This window comes from Achroia grisella, unplaced genomic scaffold (genome assembly GCF_030625045.1).
Source record: "Achroia grisella isolate CSIRO2021 unplaced genomic scaffold, CSIRO_AGI_Agris_v1 utg2716, whole genome shotgun sequence".
Taxonomy (NCBI): Eukaryota; Metazoa; Arthropoda; class Insecta; order Lepidoptera; family Pyralidae; genus Achroia; species Achroia grisella.
Window position 1 is genome coordinate 153,948 of NW_026712761.1, and position 16,264 is coordinate 170,211.

Consider the following 16,264-nt stretch of genomic DNA (forward strand, 5'->3'; position numbering starts at 1 on the left):
GATGATCGGTTCAGTAGTTTTTGCGTGAAAGCGTAACAAACATCCCTACTTTCACATTAATAGTAGTATTAGTAAGGATTTCTTCATATATAGAACTTTTCTGTCTCTTATAGTTGTCATATTTTTTATACCTATGCCTATATTTAATTTAATAATAATATCTCAGGACAATTCACACAGCGCCATCTAGTCCCAAGCTAAGCAGAGCTTGTGTTATGGGTATTAGATGTAAATACATGGATACTGGATATTTTTTTTTGTAAATAAATACATATTATACATAGAAAACACCCAGACCGATACAAACAATTATACTCATGAATACAAATGTTTATACCGTGCGAGGAACCGAACCCACGACCATCGGATAGTAAAGCGGTGCGCTAAACCACTAGACCACCGAGGCTGTCAATTATACTTTTTAATTAACAGAAAACAAAATAGTAAATATACATGATCACTTACAATTTACAATTGAACAGTTTACAATTGAATTAACTTATCCTTACTTAAGAAGTAGTGTTATATAAGTATATAGATTCGATTTAATATTTTATTTTGTTTTTTACTTTTTTTTTCGAACTTCGTGAATGCTGTTAACCATAGCTAGGATTTACACCTTCACCGGACGATAGGGGGCGAATGCAGATGCCACTCCAAACCAAAGGAAGGACTTATGGAGCGGCTGAAAGCTAACTACCGCCTGACAGATACGACTTTAGTCTGAGGGCACTGCTTCGAACCTCGGCTCAGGCTTCGTAATTTCGATCCCCGTTTGAATTGGACTGGCCATCAATTGGAGGGGCGACTGGGGACGTTGCTTTGGAGCGGTATGGTGTGGTTGAGGGTTTTGTAGTGGTCCAACTAAGTTAGTTTATATATAACAGGAGCTACCGGTGTGTCGTGTGCGAGCTGGAGTTCCACAGCGAGGAGCTGGTGGTGCGGCACCACCGCGACGACCACAGCCAGCACGGACACACCTGCCACGTGTGCCAGCGCCGGTTCCAGTCCGTAACTACCTCGGTTCTATTGTTACTCTAACACTTTCCATGTGGACGACCCACCAGATGGAAAGAGACATCGCCCGTATACATGAACAGCACTATACGATGCCACGTGTGCCAGCGGCGGTTCCAGTCAATACCTACAATCATATCCATGAATCAAATGTTTGCACCCTGCAAGAAATCGAACCCGCGACTATCGGATTAAATACAAATGTGACAAAAATATAGTGGTTTTTTATTTATACTACGTAGATGACAATCTACGTATGAAAGTTTTTTTTTATACCACGTTGGTGGCAAACTAGCATACGGCCAATCTGATGATAAACGGTTACCGTAGCCTATGGACGCCTGAAACTCCAGGGGTTTCACGTGCGCGTTGCTGACTTTTAAGAAACCTTAACCTTACCTATACCCTTCGTGATAACCCCATGATGTTGTCTCTCGAGAAACCTCGGCAGGTAGTTCATTCTTCAACCTTAGTGTACGAAGGAGGAAGCTCGTCTGAAACCACTACTTATTATATTTCTTAAATGAAGAGTACATTATTATTATCATGTTATCATCCTCGGTTCCATGTACAGATGGAATGGTGCGCCATCACGCCATCACGCCATCATCATCCAAATACCTATCTGTTCACAGAACGAAGAAACTGTATCAGTTACATCGGCGTAACAGTCACAAGGCTCGTAAAAAGTGCCCCATTTGTAAGAAGGTGTTAGGACCCAACGCAGACCTGAAGAAACATATGCTGTGAGTATCGTAATTGCTAATAATATATACATATAAATAATATTGGAGTGTCTGTTTGTAATATTGAAATAATCGGTTTTTCCCACATGCATATTAATATAAATACCCTACATACACCAAAATAACATTTTAAAATTTTTTTGTCTGTCTGTCTGTTTGTTCCGGCTAATCTCTGGACCGATTTTGACGGGACTTTTATTGGCATCTATCTGATGTAATAAGCCCGAGACTTCGTCCGCGTGGAATTTAACTTTATTTTTCTAAAATAAAAGTAGCCTAAGCCAAAAAACGTCGAGCCATTTCAGAGATTAGCTGGAACAAACAGACAGACAAAAATTGTAAAAAATGTTATATTAGTGTATGTACCGTATTTATATTCGTATGCATGTAGTAAAAAACGGTTATTTCAATATTACAAACAGACACTCCAATTTTATTTATATGTATAGATGTATATGCAATTAAATACATTTTTTGTTGTTATTCACATACCAAAAAATGTATTTAATTGCAATTTAGAATACATAGGAAACTTCGAGAAAAATACTCGTCAAAAATAATTTAGCTTTTTGACTCTACCCTGAAAGGTAAGCGAATAAGGATTAGAAATAGAAATAGAAAATCATTTATTCAAATAAACTTAATTTAAGCACTTTTGAATAGTCATAACAATTTGTTTTTTATCTACCACTCGTTCGGAAAGCTGTCTCATCACAAGAAGAACGAGCAAGAAACTTGTGTGTTGCTCTTTTAAATTATTTTATGATTATTTCTATTACAGTATCCACACGTCGGTAGTGTTCGAATGTAATATATGCAACAAGAAATACAGAAGCGAATCGGGGATTCGATTCCATAGACGGACGGCGCACCGCGAACAGGCAAGTGTTAGAGTTAAAGATCTTAAAAATGAAACTTCGGTTGTGTTGTCAAGGGTTTATTTTTAAGTAAAAAAAAACGAAAACTAACCACTTCGTTCACATTTCAAAATCAAGTCCCCAGTTCAAAGGAGTGGCGTTCTTTCTATAGACATCCATTGAGTAGTTTCTCAACTGATTTCGTCTAATAAGTGAAGTTAATTTAATATTCTTATAAAGTTTTATAAATATCTACATTATACAGGGTGTTCCAGAACTCAACATCAAGCAGAAACGGGGTAACAGTATTGATTGTAACCATCACGTGAAAAATCAGAAACAAATTTATCCCATGCAATTTGAAAATTATGGGCATTTAAGAAAAACCTAGAAATTTGGTCAAAATGTAACCATTTTTCGGTTGTTGTGGTTAATTTTTATTATTTTTGTTCATTTAAACTTTGGAACCGTAACCCTAAATAATATTTCTAGAACCACAATAAAAAATAATAACATAATTGCCCTAAGTTTTCTAGAATTAACCTGTATATTTATATCAGTTGTCTAGTACCCATAAAAGACGCTCTGCTTAACTTGGTACTACATAGCATTAAAAAAATATTGTTTTTTTTTCTATTTCAGAAAGAAGAAGACGCATACTGCGCGGAGTGTGATGTACAGTTTAAGGCTGAATATATATATAGGATGCATCTACGCACTAGTCTCAAACATAACACCGACGAAGACCTCAAGTAAGGCCGACAATTACTTATAAGAATAAGAACAACTGACAACCTAGGTGGTCTAGCGGTTTAACACACCGCTTTACATCCGGTGGTAGCGGGTTCGATTCTTAGTTCATTACTTTTTTAGTTCATGTTCTTACTGTGCATACGTTTTTTATTTAAAGTGTTCTTAGTTTAGTTTAATTTTAATGAGACGTACATACATATTTCGTTTATAATATGTATAGTAAATAGCTATATATAAAGTAATAGCTCCTTCAGCGAGTAAAGTTAAATAATTTATAAGTAACGCGTTATAAGTGTTAGAATTCACATCATTATTGTAGAAAAAATCAGATATTTTAAAAATATATTAAAAGAAGGTAGTTTGTTTTTAGTACTAATGAAGTACCCAATGTAAAGATTATTACAAATATTGTAAATAGCGCCATCTAGTATTTATAGACCGACCTACTACACTGACTTTGGTCTATAAATACGGAGGTCGGTAGTTCAATACTCCTCTTTCGTTGCGTGAGCCGCGGCATTCAGTCGACTAGCGCAGAGCGTGCCAGTTGTGTTTTGGATACTAAAGTGAATTGTATTAGAAATGGGTTTATTCCGGTCTTAGTTGGGCCTGGGGGGTAACTGCAAGTAGTGAAGGTGAGTGTTAATGCATTCTAAAAGGGCCTTTTAAACCTACACCCGTGTCACAAGCCACGGGCGCTACTTGGGGTTTCCCTTGCGGTAGCCGGCTTCAAAGCCTCAGTCGTCCACCATAAATAGTTATAAGGAGTAACTTAGGCTACTTTTATTTTTCTAAAATAAAAGTAGCCTAAGTTACTCCTTATTACATTATTGTCAAAATCGGTCCAGCCATTTCAGAGACTAACCGGAACAAACACACAGGCAGACAGACAAAAATTGTAAAAAAAAATATTTATATTCATATGCATGTAGTAAAAAACAGTTACTTCAATATTACAAACAGACACTCCAATTTTATTTATATGTATAGATTGTATTTATGTTTTGTTTGCAGACACAAATGTCCCCACTGTGACAAGAGATGCAAGTTTGCTTCTCTACTCAAACATCACATAGAGTCGGTACACACGAAGGAAATGATCTACTCATGCCAACTGTGCGACCAAGTAAGACCACTAATATCCTTCAACTTACCAACTAAATTAGATGACCTGAGGGGTCCCAATACAGGTCCGCTTTGGATGTCAATGTCTGAAAATGTATTTTAAAATTCAGTTGATTAATTTGTTCAGTATAAATTATCTTTTAGTATTCTAAGCATCTTAATGAACTTATAAACTTTTTTTAACTAAAACGGTTTTTCGATGTATCGATATTAAAACCCAATACAGGTCCGCTTTGGATGTCAATGTCTGAAAATTTATTTTAAAATTAATCAACTGCTTGTTCAGTATAAATTATCTTTTAGTATTCTAAGCATCTTAAACTCAATAATAAACTTACCAACTAAATTCGATGGCCTAAGAGGTCCCAATCCAGGTCTGCTTTGGATGTCAATGTCTGAATATGTATTTTAAAATTAATCAATGGTTTGGTCAATTTGAATTGTAACTTAGTATTCTAAACGCCTTAATGAACTTATCAACTTTTTTTAACTAAAACGGTTTTTCTATGTATCGATATTAAAACCTTCAAGAAAAGAGCTTATTCCTTCTTAAAAGGTCGATCGGCTCATATGCGCTAGTAATCACTTACCATCAGGTGTACCGCAAACTGACGCCTATAGGGGGAAAAGGGATTATTATAATGTGTACCCTGTCAGGTTGACCACACGGTTCCCCTGGAAACCACCGTGATAGAATCTGGTGAATTTGTTACTATGGTTTCCACATGGCGTTTGAAAAGCCCCACGCTATAGTCTCCCGAAAAAACCTCGGCAGGTAAATTTCCACGATAACTGTTATCGTGTAATTTTCTTTTGTGTTTCTTAATGTACACAGCTTACAAATTTATAAATGTTCGAGCTGTTGAAATAGACAGGTACACAGTTGAATTCGTACAAAGTTTTATTTGACTTTGTGACCTATTTCAGTCGTCAAGTAGCTTACTTTGTAAGTTACATCTGGTACATCTTCAGTAACTGTATATCGTTGCAGGCGTTCATACGTCGGCGACTGCGTGTTCTACGTCCGGTTGAAGCACAGGCGATGACTAATCAAGACCGAAGAACAAAATTTGCACCATCTGTTCTAAGGCGTTTGAAGTAAGTATTGTTTTGTTTCTTAATGTATTTTATTAACTTTATAAATGCGAAAGTTTGTTAGTATGGATGGATGTTTGTTACTCTTTCATGCATAAAGTACTAGGCAATTTTGATGAAACTTTACAGTAGTTTAGTTTATAGGTCGGAAAAAAACATAGGCAATTTAACAAGAAATTTTGTAAATTGGGCGAAATGTAATGTATAATGTGTATAAATGTCAAGAATGCAATGCAAACGAAATTGCGGGGGTCAGCTAGTATACTAACAGCTAATATATCTTACTCGATGTTACCTACAGATTATGACTTGTTGCTGTACCATTTTTTTTTTACTTTCATTTATCTTGATTTCATTTATCAGTCGCATAAACTATAAACAGACGAGGTGTAGAGTGCCAGTCCCAGCACATTAGATGGGACGTATGCTTGTTTGCATATTGTTATTTTTACACTATTTTAGACCATTTATGGTGATAGTAGTATAAAAAAACAAATTAGCCCCTCTTTCATTACATCAATTCACAAAAATGGTAATTTATTTTTTTCTGTCGTAAAGGGCACCTAAGTGCATTGTCATAAAGTTGACAATGGTCTGTTTCCAGACGAAGTCCGGGCTGCAGCAGCACATGAACGCGCACACGGGCGCGCGTCCGTTCTCGTGCTCGGAGTGCGCGGCCACGTTCGCGCAGTCGGGCGCTCTCTACACGCACCGCAAGCTGCTGCACGACAGGCACAAGCGACGGAAACCGGTACAGACCCGGACAGACCAGTAAACACGAGTTTACCGATGTAATCTATGTAAAAAGACGGTGAAGCTGTAAAGGCCAGATGCCAGCTCCATTAGAATAGTTCGAAAAAATAAAAATGGAAGACAGTAAATTTAAATGTTTTTATTATTTTTACTACCAAACTATTTCTTTTGATATTGACATCAAAATTTGTCGAAATAGACACCTCTTTAGAGTATTATGTTCCTTGTACACATATACCCACTAAAATGACAAGTGATGTGATTGATTTAATATGTTAAATTCAATAAAACAATATAAGTACTTATTTATAATATTTCCTAAAATTAGATTATTATAATTTTCAACAAAGTTGCGAGAATATAATAAAAAAATCACGATATATTCAATTTTGCTTTACTTACTGTTACTTTTCTGCTGTTTTACTTTTTTAAATCAGCGCGCTGCCTACTGGCTGGAGCCGTGCAGCGGTCACTTCGAATTTGATTAAAAACATAAAAATATTTGTTATGCACAAACGTGCATTATAAGCTTTTATATATAAAAAACCGGTGAAATTTGATCCAATTTACGAGCAAGTGTGTTGAAAAATAAATATATCAGATGGTTATAATTTGTACCTTGAACTAAATACATGTGGATTTGTAGATGGCGCCAATTCTTTTTTTTTTATTTACAAGAGGCTAGTGCGACGCCAATTTTAACAGCTGAGTTTAATACACAGATTATATATAACAAAATTATTGAATGTATTCTGTGGTTCAGCAATACAAATCTATCAGTCAAGCTGTCAATCGACAAGTTACAGGAATTCAGATTATTTCGAAAATAAAAATTGCTCTGTGACTGCAATTTTCGAAAAATATATAGAATTCTTGTTTATCTTAGAATTTCATATTAGTAATATTGAATAATTCAATTCTTATTTGAGAAACGGCAAATAACTTTTATCTACAAACAATATTTTTTCTATTTTATGAACATTATACTCTCATAAAGATATAATATTGTACATCTACCTAATTTTAAATATCAATTGCATTCTACGATATGAAATTTACACGAAATAATAAACAAATTAAAGTGAAAACTCAGTTATATTTTAAGCTGTATATACTGCCCTTAGCATCAAGTAAAGACTAGCTAAAAAAAATTAAGAAACTTCTGACTATTTGCAGAATTAAGGTATAGGAAATTAAATGAAGTGATAATGTATTCAGTAAAAGTGGAGTTAGATAGAAAAGACATTTGTCGCGGCTGCCTCAGTACAGACAGGCAAACAGCTTTAATAAAAAAGTATGCGGATTTATTCTTCAGCTTGTTAGGAGATCAGCAACAGTATTCAGTGAGTATATTGTCATTACTTTAAATTACATTATTATAAATTAGACTTGTGGATAAACAGAACAATAATATGTTAATAATAATAATAATCTCAGGACAATTCACACAGCGCCATCTAGACCCAAGTTAAGCTAGCTAAAGCTTGTGTTATGGGTACTAGATAAGTGATACATATACATAGTTTTTATTTTGTAAATACATACATATTATACATAGAAAACACCCAGACCGATACAGACAATCATACTCATGAATATAAATGTTTATGCCGTGCGAGGAATCGAACCAGCGACCATCAGTCGTAAATTGGTGTACTAGACCGCTGGACCACCAAGGTCGTCAGTAATACTTTAGTGTTGTAATACTGAATATTTCTTTAATTGGCCTTATTTTTAAGTACATATTATTTGTATATCGCTGTTGGTTTTCAAAATAAATAAAAAAATTACTTATTTTTTTCCTAAATAAAATCAAAAATAATTTATTCATGTAGAACATTTGAGCCACTTATGAGCAGTAAATTTTTCCTACCATCCAGTTCAGTATACAGATTAAATTGATTATTTCGAAAATAAAAATTGCTCTGTGATTGCAATTTTCGAAAAATATATAAAATTCTTGTTTATCTCAGAATGTATATTAATAATATTGAATAATTAAATTCTTATTCAGTTCAGTATACAGATTGAATTGAGAAGAACTAGCAAGAAACACGACTGAATTTCTTATTTTTTTTTAAAGACAGTTTATTTACATTTTGTACTTGATGATATCTGTCCTTAAATGAAAGTCCGGTGCATGATCAACTGTTGCCATGCACACCATCATTCAAGCAATCATTTCGTTAGTAATAGGCTTCGCTCAGTAAATATGTATATATTACAAACAGCACATGAATATGTACTGTCTGTAGTGTTGTTCATGTTTGCTATTTCAGTATTATAAACCAAATCATCAATGTTTGAATTGTTCATTTGCAGGATGCAAAATTATATTTATGTTGGGAATGCAGAGCGCTTCTGAAAGGGATCCAGAAATTCCAGGATCGTATTCAACATGCACAGTTTATACTGCAAGAATCACTTTTTGCACTGGTAAGTTTAAAAAAATAGAAAAAAATTAAAATCAACCTAATAGGCTATAGAATAAATTATAGACAAAATCAGTAACATATAGACAAAAAGAAGAAAAATAATATAAACTCAGGACAATTCACATTGTGACATCAAGACCCAACTAAGTAGAGCTTGTGTTGTTATGGCTACTAGACATCTGATACAAATACTTAAATTATTTTCTTTTTGTACATAGAAATCATTTGGACCAATATAATCACTTAAATTGATGAATAAATATAAGACAAATATTCGCAAGGAATAGAACCAATGACCATCAGAAGATAGGCAATGTGCTAAACTGCTAGACCATCATTCTCATGCTATATAATTTTCTTTTTATAAATACACACATTATATATCTAGAAATTATTCAAAATCACTATTGATGAATACAAATGTTGCCATTGTGTAAGGAATAAAACCTGCGACCATTAGAAGTTAGGCAGTGTGCTAAACTGTTAGACCATCATCCTCGTGCTATATTCTTTATTTGTATCATTTACCCCTGATTAATTAATTGATACTACTACAATAATTTTATTTATAGTTTTATGGTATACTAGCTGTCCCGCGCAACTTTGTCTATATTACAGTTACATGATAAATGTCATGTAACTGTAATATAGACAACGTGTAATATAGACACATAAATTGGGCGAAATATAATATTTCACCCAATTTACATAATATATTTTTAAATTATAGCCTATGTGTTATTCTAATGTGTAAGTTATGTTACTGTAAAGTTTCATCAAAATCAGTTCACTAGTTTTAGTGTGAAAGAGTAACAAACATCTCACAAACTTAGGTGTATATAATAGTAAGTCAGATAAAGTATTTAAGATTTAACAACATAAAAATGTCTTAAACATGAAAGTTTAAAAAAAACTACAATAATTTTGCTTTTAAATTATTTTCAGGGAAACATATCACTATCAAGTCTATCAAATTTATCAAAAATACAAAAAGATTTCTACGATGTCATTATAGATGAGGATGAACCAAAACCAATACAGGAGAACAACCTAGAAGAAGAAGTAGACAATTTAATTAAACAAGAGATAGACGACGTTGATGATTCCTTTCAGGATTTTAAAGCTGAAGACGACCCACCGGAATTCATAGACAATATAGTGCCACAGATAAAAAAAGAGAGTATAAAGAAACACTCTATAAAAAGGTATGAGAGTAAAGCGCGTGTGATCAAAAGTGATATAGATTTAAGTGATTCAAAAAAGTACTGGGTTAGAGTGTACTTGAATGAGACAGAAATAGAAGAATTATTAGAAAGAGACAACATTACTAGCAGTTACAAGAAGAAGCCTTATAAGTGTGAAGATTGCAATAAGGCATACAAGAGAGAGGTAGATTTTAAGAGGCACATTACATTTTCTCATCGGGACGTAAGTAATGGTTATTCTGTATATTTTTTTTGTACATATCTATACTCTATACATATAAATAAAAATGTAGTGTCTGTTTGTAATATTGAAATAACCTTTTTTAGTATATGCATACGAATATAAATACTGTACATACACCTAAATAACAATTTTACAATTTTTGTCTGTCTGTCTGTTTGCTCCGGCTAATCTCTGAAATGTCAGAAATCTGGCTGGACCGATTTTGACGGGACTTTTTTTGTAATAAGGAGTAACTTAGGCTACATTTATTTTAGAAAAACTCTTTTATTTTAGAAAAATAAAATTAAATTCCACGCGTACGAAGTCGCGGGAACAGCTAGTCTATAATAATAAGTCTTTATTTTATTTATTTAGTAAGTAAAGTAAATTAAATTGTTTCCTTCCAGCAATCGGCCCTCAAGTGTACAATGTGTAAAGTAAAGTTCACGTCGTGGCCGTCACTGGAGCACCACTGGAGGCGCCACAACGTGCACTACCGCTGCGTACTATGCGGCTGGCTGTCCCGCAGGCCGACGGCTATAACCGCACACAACAGACGAGTGCACTCGATGGTGTATGTTTGTAATACTTGTGATGCCAGGTGCCGGTGAGTGTTATCACTAGCTGACCTTGTAAACGTTGTTTGCTATATAAACAGGACGGCAATAACAGCACACAAGGCCCCCTCTGATCGATGCCCCGTCCAATTCAAACGGGGATCGAAATTACGACGGCCTGAGCCGAGGCTCGAACCCCTAGCGGTGTCCTCAGACTGAAGTCGACTGAACGTTCAGCCGCTCCATAAGTCTTTTCTTTAGTTTGGAGTGCCATCTGTACTCGCCATCATCCGGTGAAGCTGTGAAGGCCAGCTGCGACAAACAACATTAGAGTAGTCCGAAAAAAAAAAACCGCACATAATAGACAAGTGCACTCGGTGGTGTATGTTTGTAATACTTGTGATGCCAGGTGCCGGCGACTGTTTTATAATTAGCTGACCTCGCTAACTGTGTTTTCTTATATAAATAAGGGTTGATGATAAAATGCTGAAAATTTAAAGTTATATATTTTTTAATGCCACATTATAAAAAAATAAAAATATGTATGTTAGGAGTGGACAGGACAATCTTTATCACTTAGGAGTATGAAAAATAGATAGTGTAGTGTAATGAACGTAGTGTAGTATAGTAATCTACTCTGTATTGTTTTGGCTATCTCGTAGTAAACACGTGATTAATTAGAGACTGACTTAATTCATAATAGATAGTATGGAAGTATCTACACACGCGGTAGCATATCAAGCCAAGTTCAAGTAACGGAACTGGCGAGCAGCACAATGTGTAATATTACACGAACCATTTGGAGCTACTTTAAAACCCCTCATAACTCAAGAACTGTTTCATATAAATTTGACTCGTATATTTAGACTTGCAAGATACGAATGTGCTTCAAATTTTATAAACAAACTGTTATTTAGATATTAATCTGCGAAATTCGTCATTTTCATCACTGACTCAACTATAGATCAAAACTTTAACCCAGTTCCAGATGACCTAGAAAGTTCAAATTTAGCATGCAGATAGGTAATTAGGTGAATACGAAGGAATATATCAGAATCTTTTATGTTGTTATAAATAAATTTCAGGACAGACCATTGAATTCGGCACCCATTTAGATCTCACTTTTTTTGTCGTTGAAGTCAGCAACCAAGGCATATATCATAATATTGAACTTGGCTCTCATTTCACATTTATATTTTTGATGGGATTTTTCAGTTGTCTAGTGCCCATAACACAGGCTCTGCTTATCGTAGGACTAGATGGCCCTGTGTTAATTGTCCAAAGTTATTTATTTATTTAATAGATTTATTTACTGCGCCGCAATAGAAAGTTGTCTTGTTTTTAAAAAGAAAAATAATATACCTATTTCAGTACTTTGAGGGAGTTTAGCAATCATTACAAGGAAGTCCACGAGCGGATCATTTGTGACCACTGCGGTAAGAGCTTCATGAAGAAACGAACTCTGGAGAAACATATAAAGTGAGTTTAATTACCTTTAAATTTTTCATGAAATAATCTTTATTATAAACTTAATGTAAGCACTTTTGAATAGTCAAGTTTTTTTATTCTAGCGCTCATTCGGAATTCAGACTCATCACAAGAAGAATGAGCAAGAAACTTGTGTGTTGCTCTTTTAAATAAATATTGTTTTAGTTATATTTACATTAACAAGGATTAGGTATGCGAAAATCAACATAGAAACCGCTACGCTCTTAATCTCTGTTCAATATAATTATTCTCGCTCTCTTTCTTTCTCTCTTCCAGACGTAACCACTTACCAGCAACCTGCCACACCTGCGGCAGAACGTACGCTCATTACCACGTCCTAGAGAACCACTACAGGATGCACCATCCGGAGCTAATCCGCGGCGACACGAGGACAGAGCTGGCGTACTGCGTCGAGTGTGACAAACAGTTTCCCACGGTATACAAGTATAGGCGGCACCTGGCGACGGCCGCTAAACATACACCGCCCAAACCTGTCAGGTGAGTCTTTTTTAATAAGTCGTCTCTCAGAGAACTGAGATAAAGTTCATCGTCATCTTTTATATATACATTAAGAATAAAACATACATATAACATATATGTATATGCACAGGTGCGTGCACAATTACATTATCATCATAAAAAAACAAACAATCATGGTCATGAATACAAATATTTGTAAAACAAAGTTTGAAGCAGTTATTTTTAATAGATAGAGTGATTCAAGAGGAAGGTTTTTATGTATAATACATGTACACCCGTGCGAAGCCGGGGTGGGTAGCTGGTAGAAATTAAATTGAAGAGTAAGATTGTAATTTCAAATTAACAGCTTTTCACTATATGAAAGTATATATGGTACTTACTAATGGATGAAAATGTATTAATTTACTTCAGGATTCCATGTCCGGAGTGTGGCAAGGTATTCGCACGCAAAATCCGCATGACCAACCATTATAGGTCGGTGCATATGAACAACACGAAGCACAGATGTGATATATGTAATAAAGTAAGTGTTTTTTTTAATAACAATAATAATATCTCATGACAATTCACACAGCACCATCTAGTCCCAAGCTAAGCAGAGCTTGTGCTATGGGTACTAAACAACTGATATAAATAAATGGCTGCATTTTTTTTATTAATAAATACATATTGTACATAGAAAACACCCAGACTACAACAAATGTTTGTACCGTGCGAGGAATCGAATCCGCGACTATCTAATAGGAAAACGATATGCCAAACCACTAGACCACCGAGGCTATCAATAATAATCATGGACCTTAAATAATCACAGGGCAATCCACACAGCGCCATCTAGTCCCAATCTAACCAGAGCTGTGTTATGGGTACTTAGAAATTAGTAGAAATAGTAGAATTGTGATAATAATAACTATAGACTATTCACCAGCGCCATCTACTCCCGATCTAATCAGAGCTGTGTTATGGGTACTTAGAAATAGTAGAATTGTGATAATAAGAACTATAGACAATTCACCAGCGCCATCTACTCCCGATCTAATCAGAGCTGTGTTATGGGTACTTAGAAATTAGTAGAAATAGTAGAATTGTGATAATAAGAACTATAGACAATTCACCAGCGCCATCTACTCCCAATCTAAGCAGACCTGAGTCATGGGTACTAGACAAATTATGTAACTACACATTTTTTTCTTCACTCTTCAATTTTGCAAAATCTACAGACTTTTGTTGTGCATAGGCCTAGGTTTGATATGTTTGTTCACTTTGCAATGTCCTTTGAGGGCCCTAGTCACGATGTAGTAAAATGATACATGCTGCGTAAATAGTTTATATGATTACTAGCTGTACCCGCGACTTCGTCCGCGTGGAATTTAACTTTATCTTTCTAAAATAAAAGTAGTCTAAGTTACTCCTTGTTACATCAGCTACCTGCCAATTAAAATCCCGTCAAAATGGATCCAGCCATTTCAGAAATTATCCGGAACAAACAGACAGACAAAAATTTAAAAAAATGTTATATTGGTGTATGTACCGTATTTATATTCATATGCATGTAGTAAAAAACGGTTACTTCAATATTACAAACAGACACTCCAATTTTATTTATATGTATAGATTATTGTACGGTGTTTAGTACTATATTGTATTCTTGATGGTCCAACAGACGTTCTGTTCGGCGTACTCGGCACGGACGCACCGGCAGTACGTGCATGAGAAGATACCGATGCCGAAGAACAAGATGTGCGACATATGTGGACGGGGTTTCAGTGTGAGTTTATGAATCTTTATATATATATCTCTTTAATTTTCTTGTTAACAAGAAATTAAATCAATATCTTACTAATGTTATAAACGCAAAAGTATGTGAGTATGGATGGATTGTTTGTAACTTCTAATAACAGTAAAAACTACTGAACGGATTTTAATGAAACTTTACAATAATATGTCTTATACATCGGAATGTATGTACATATTATAAATACGCATAGGCTATAAATTTCAAGCAGGTGAAACCGCGTGCTTGTATTATGGGATTACATATTAGACAACTGACATAAGTACTTAGATTTTTTTTGTAAATACATATATAATAAACCTAGAAAATACCCAGACCGATACAATCATACTCATGATTACAACTGTAATAGTTGAAAAATAAGTATATCTAGTTTGTCTTTTCATTTTATATATTTTTCTATATCTAATAATTAAAAAATAATATATCTACAGACAAATCGGATCCTTACAAACCATCGAAGAACTCACACAGGCGAGCGTCCCTACAAATGTACATACTGCCCAGCCACATTCGCACAACGGACAGCTATGAAGACCCATGAAAAGACTCAGCACAAAAATCTAGTCTATACCGCATCTTAAGGACTTAATCCTATACGCCCTATGCCTTAGGAGCACAAAAAAACGTTTTGTTTATGCTCGACGGACGCCATTATGAATTTTGGCGGGAACTAGTAGTAAATATGAAAGGAAATTTGTTAAGGATAACATGGTGATCCAGTGCTAGAGAAATTTATAAACATTTATATGTATATAATGTCTAAAGAAATATGATTGATGAAAATATAATATCAGAATTTTACCGAAGATAATAAAAGCTGAATAAAAAAAAGATAAAGCTGTATGGGCTGAGACCCTTCCCATAGAAAATACCGAAATGTTTGTTTTTTATTTTTTAAAGTCTTGGCGGCGCGACCAATAACCATGTAAAGTACTTTTATTAGCACTGTATATTTTTGCAAATATTGTTCAAGGTTCTTTGCTCGTACAAGTCCCTTGTACGAGCAAAGAACCTTGAACACCTTGAAATTGAACCTTGATACGGAAGTGGCAGATGAGTATTCATTGCTCTGTGCGCAGTGTATGAAACAGACAATGATTGTTTACTTTTTAATAATGACCGTTGGGCACAGATATTTTTATAAAGTAGTTATAAGCAGCTTAGGGTCACAGAATGTACCTATAAATGAAATTTATTTAATTTTAATTGTTATACTGTATTATTTTATTATGTAATAAAGTAATATAAATACTTGATGATGTTGTAATAATTATACAAAAATACTAAAGGTAAGATAACATAGTGGCTTATTAAATTAACGGTACTGGCAGTCATGCCTTTAGGCCATTTATTGGTATGTGGCAATCGTCACCTATCGTCATATACATGAATAGCATCGTGATATCACGTCATCATGTGATAAACTATACGTCCTGTGATTAACATATTACGTCTCCGTTACCTGTTATATCACTGCCGTATCTCACCCTTTAACTAAAATAGCGGGGGAAGGGGTATGTGGATTGTTGACCCCATGGTAACATTTCGCGTCGGGTTGATGTGGTTGCCCTGGAAACCATCATGATATATTCCTGGTAAATTGGTCACGATGTGCTAACGAATCTGACCTGATGGCCATCTTATCATCCTCCACTGAGGCCCCGCTACCGTTAGCACAGGCGAGTGTACCATTAAATTATCATCCATTAGAAAAACATAATGTAACTTGTAA

At 34.7% G+C, this 16,264-nt stretch overlaps 2 protein-coding genes across 3 annotated transcripts; both read left to right on the plus strand.

Moving 5' to 3' along the window:
* Positions 1–793: 793 nt before the first annotated feature.
* Positions 794–4,518, plus strand: LOC131842988 (uncharacterized). 2 transcript variants are annotated; one of them, XR_009357508.1, is made up of 4 exons: positions 794–1,011; positions 1,653–1,763; positions 3,263–3,372; positions 4,388–4,518. XR_009357508.1 is itself a non-coding variant. In XM_059191583.1 (3 exons), exons 1-3 carry the CDS (start codon positions 1,564–1,566, stop codon positions 4,447–4,449), a joined length of 372 nt encoding a protein of 123 aa, XP_059047566.1. In that variant the 5' UTR covers positions 1,457–1,563; the 3' UTR covers positions 4,450–4,518. The 2 variants fall into 2 exon arrangements, 1 of the variants encoding a protein (XP_059047566.1); XM_059191583.1 differs by lacking the exon at positions 794–1,011 and having other exon boundaries at positions 1,457–1,763.
* A 2,678-nt stretch (positions 4,519–7,196) lies between these two features.
* On the plus strand, positions 7,197–15,447 carry LOC131842992 (zinc finger protein 883-like). The gene is made up of 9 exons (XM_059191586.1): positions 7,197–7,689; positions 8,669–8,782; positions 9,727–10,209; positions 10,617–10,816; positions 12,138–12,245; positions 12,531–12,752; positions 13,146–13,257; positions 14,398–14,502; positions 14,964–15,447. Exons 1-9 carry the CDS (start codon positions 7,555–7,557, stop codon positions 15,111–15,113), a joined length of 1,629 nt encoding a protein of 542 aa, XP_059047569.1. The 5' UTR covers positions 7,197–7,554; the 3' UTR covers positions 15,114–15,447.
* The last annotated feature ends 817 nt before the right edge of the window (positions 15,448–16,264 follow it).

Excerpts from the sequence above, each read along its gene's own strand:
- LOC131842988 (XM_059191583.1), top strand. The coding sequence starts at position 1,564 with ATGTTATCATCCTCGGTTCCATGTACAGATGGAATGGTGCGCCATCAC. Across the intron at positions 1,764-3,262 it reads GACCTGAAGAAACATATGCT|AAAGAAGAAGACGCATACTG; the intron begins GTGAGTATCGTA and ends TTTCTATTTCAG. Across the intron at positions 3,373-4,387 it reads AACACCGACGAAGACCTCAA|ACACAAATGTCCCCACTGTG; the intron begins GTAAGGCCGACA and ends TTTTGTTTGCAG.
- LOC131842992 (XM_059191586.1), top strand. The coding sequence starts at position 7,555 with ATGTATTCAGTAAAAGTGGAGTTAGATAGAAAAGACATTTGTCGCGGC. Across the intron at positions 7,690-8,668 it reads GAGATCAGCAACAGTATTCA|GATGCAAAATTATATTTATG; the intron begins GTGAGTATATTG and ends GTTCATTTGCAG. Across the intron at positions 12,753-13,145 it reads ACACCGCCCAAACCTGTCAG|GATTCCATGTCCGGAGTGTG; the intron begins GTGAGTCTTTTT and ends AATTTACTTCAG.